Here is a 3,044-nt window from a genome sequence, read left to right as displayed (position 1 = left end):
GGGGCCGGGCGGCGCGCGGGCGGCGGGCGAGCCGTGCGCCCCGATGCGGGAGCCCTGGCCTTGCGCTCTGAGGTGTCGCCCCCTGCTCCGGGCATCTTGGCTGCCCTGGAAACCACCGGAGGAGAATAAAAGAAATTTGGCCAAAGAGCAGTGGCAGAAAGGGGTTTGCCAATTCACTGCCTATCAAACTAGGCCTATTTTTGTGGTGAAGAGGTGTAAACCTTTAATGACTTCTTTCATTAGGCCCTGTGCCATTATTATAATACAAGAGGTTCTTCAACGCTCACCCATTAGTACTCTCTTATTTTACCTGTGAATACCCAGTATTCATAATACTTGTCCCTTCCTTGAAATGCTTTGAGATCTGTGGTTAAAGTCAGTTACATAAAAGTTAATGGTTATAAATTTACATGGAGTTCCGATTCTGGAAGGGTCAATGTCTGAGTTGTTGCTGTATTGGTTTATCTGAAAACTATTATGTGGGAGCACCCACATGCCAGAAAGCAAGGTAGCATTTCCACAAAGGGGCATTGTTTTTCACGTAGGATAAAAAAGCGGAAGGATGATGCTGTAATCATTTACACTGTGTATTATTCCTGTTACACAAAATGTCAGTCAGTATATTATCTTTCCTATTAGTTCTGCAGCAAAGTCAGTTTAGATCTACTATATCACAGTAGTTTTAGATACTTCTAACATAAGTTCAAAAAAAAGCAATGCTTTTTTTTTTAATCCCCTGCACATCTGTATTTTAGCAGTTCTAAATAAACACCTGCCTTAACTCCTCCTCTCCAATGGCTTTTGTTTGTTTTAGGGTGTTTCCAAAAGCACCTACGTGTACCAGGGAGTTTTATTTCTGAAACCCGGATCTAATGTCCGAGTTGAGTATGCAGCAATTGCAGACACCACTAGAAATAAAACCTGCTTAAGACTACAGTGATAACTCTGGAAAGGCTGACTGATGATCAAGATAAAAACTTTGGTGAGTCCAGCTATAAAAAGTTCATTTCTAATACTTTAGTAATATTCAGAACTTATTTTTCCTATTTGTTGTAAAGTCAAGAACTATGAACAGAAAGAGAATGCACAGATATAAATACACTTTAAATATAATTTCTATGTTTAGATTACCTTTTCTGGAACTTTTTGTTGATACTTTTTAAATAAAGCAACATATTTTTAATTATTACAGATAGTCTTCAACAGGTAATAAAATTGTTCCTAACATGTCTTACCAACAATGCTGATGCAATGGTAGTAAATATGACTCAGTGGAGAAAGAAGATGATGAAACTGGAAATGTATATTCTTTCTCCTCAACTGCTTAGGTATTAAGGAAGAGTACTTTTCCAAAGAAAGGGTGAGCTGCATTAACGGATATTCCCTGTTGGCTAAAAAACCCAAGCAAACCCAAAAACCCCCCACATAAATTCTGCATTATGAAAAATTAAAATGCTTTCAATCTACATTCTAATATGGTATGGGCAGCTAACAAAATATTTTCTTATAATGAGTATATATGTATTTTCTGTTCTACTTTTTTCTTTCTCCTTGATTTTCTCTGTGGTTTGCATCATCGTAACAGCTGCAAGACTTTTCTTTAAGTTTAGAGCACTGGATTGAGTTCTTATGTAATGAAATTTAATTGTGCTAAAGACTAATTAAAAATACTGAATATCTTTTATTTGTAGTGAACTTTCAGAGTAGTATACTTTCCTGTTTTCCCTTCTTGCCCTTTGAGTGTCTTTACATGTCAGTTGTATCTTTTTCTCATTTATACAGTTCATATCCTGCAGTCCTACTTCAGGACTTGCCTCTTTTCAAGGTAATTTTCTGAAAATATTTCACAAGGTATTTGAATACTTTTGAAGGTATCACACTGAGTCACCTTCTGTGCATCTGTTTGATGTTCGGCATGTTCTGGGGTTGGTCTTTTTTTTTTTTTCCTCTTTTGTGTTCAGAGTGAGGATGTTACATGTCATTGGCAAGCTTAACACTCCCACAAACGGCAGTGAGATTTGTGGATGAGGAAATTAAAAATCCCTCCCATAAATTCCGCTGTTGTTTACCTATTCATGTTTTTAGACTGAAGAGGACTGGTAAACCACACTGGAGATAGTAATGGCAAAGAAATTCTATCATAATCACATTTGACATATTAGAAAAGAGAATAAGGTTGTTTTAGTCATTTATATTTGGTTGGTGGTCACAGAATGTTTTCCAAGTTGCATTGAAGGAGGATATGGCAGTCAGTCAGCAGAATGTTTTTCAGTCCTCCCCCATGTCTGAATTAGTTGCACTAAGATGTATCAGGAAAGATAGAAGTTACTGTTCTGGCCTTTCATGACCGGCTTATTAAAAATAATTCCTGAAACCGAAGAGTCACTATAACTTGCGTTTGGGATAAAAAGCTGACCACACTAACAAAAAACCCGGACAAACCCATACAGTAATGGCTATGTGATAGTTATTGTACAGACAGTAAACAAACATGTATTAAATGTTTATTAAATACGAGATATAGGATTGTTTCAGGCTAAAACCCACCAGGAATATAATTTCAATGTATTTTTTTTTTCCAGGCACTCAGAAGAAACACGCAAACAATCTTCCTGATTAAAAAGTTGCCGTAAGTACACATGGTGGAAGATGGGAACAAGCAGGGTGAGCTCAAGGACTCCCGGAAGCGCGGCTGTTTCGGCCCGGAGAAATTCCATGCCGGACAGAGCAGCAGCGGACAGAGCAGCTCCGGTACCCGCGGGCACAGGCGCAGCACGGGGGAGCCGAGCGCTGCCGGCGGGGAGAGAAAGCAAAACTGCTCCCCGTGGTCAGGACGCCTTTTTTCCTGAACGGATTTGGGATCGAGATGCAGACGACCGACCTTTAGAAGAAAGCCAAACAGGGCAGAGAACACACACACGCGAGCAGGAACCGTCAAGGCGGCGAAGCGACGATCAGAGCTGTGCGATGGCTGAGGCCGGCCCCGCCGCGCTGGCCGGGGAGGCCCGTGGGGCGCCGGCGGGGTGCCCCGGGGGCGGGGGAGC

General features: G+C 40.9%; 1 protein-coding gene across 1 annotated transcript in view; it reads right to left on the bottom strand.

The window, feature by feature from the left end:
* Positions 1-1,917, bottom strand: part of GEMIN2 (gem nuclear organelle associated protein 2) — a 9,993-nt gene extending 8,076 nt beyond the window's left edge. Inside the window, exon 1 of the mRNA XM_017741645.1 lies at positions 1,889-1,917. Coding sequence (XP_017597134.1) covers positions 1,889-1,917 — 29 coding nt within the window. The remainder of the gene's footprint in view (positions 1-1,888) is intronic.
* Positions 1,918-3,044: the final 1,127 nt, after the last annotated feature.

This window comes from Corvus brachyrhynchos, unplaced genomic scaffold (assembly GCF_000691975.1).
Source record: "Corvus brachyrhynchos isolate BGI_N302 unplaced genomic scaffold, ASM69197v1 scaffold115, whole genome shotgun sequence".
NCBI classification, from domain to species: domain Eukaryota; kingdom Metazoa; phylum Chordata; class Aves; order Passeriformes; family Corvidae; genus Corvus; species Corvus brachyrhynchos.
This window is presented reverse-complemented; position numbering and strand designations above follow the sequence as displayed.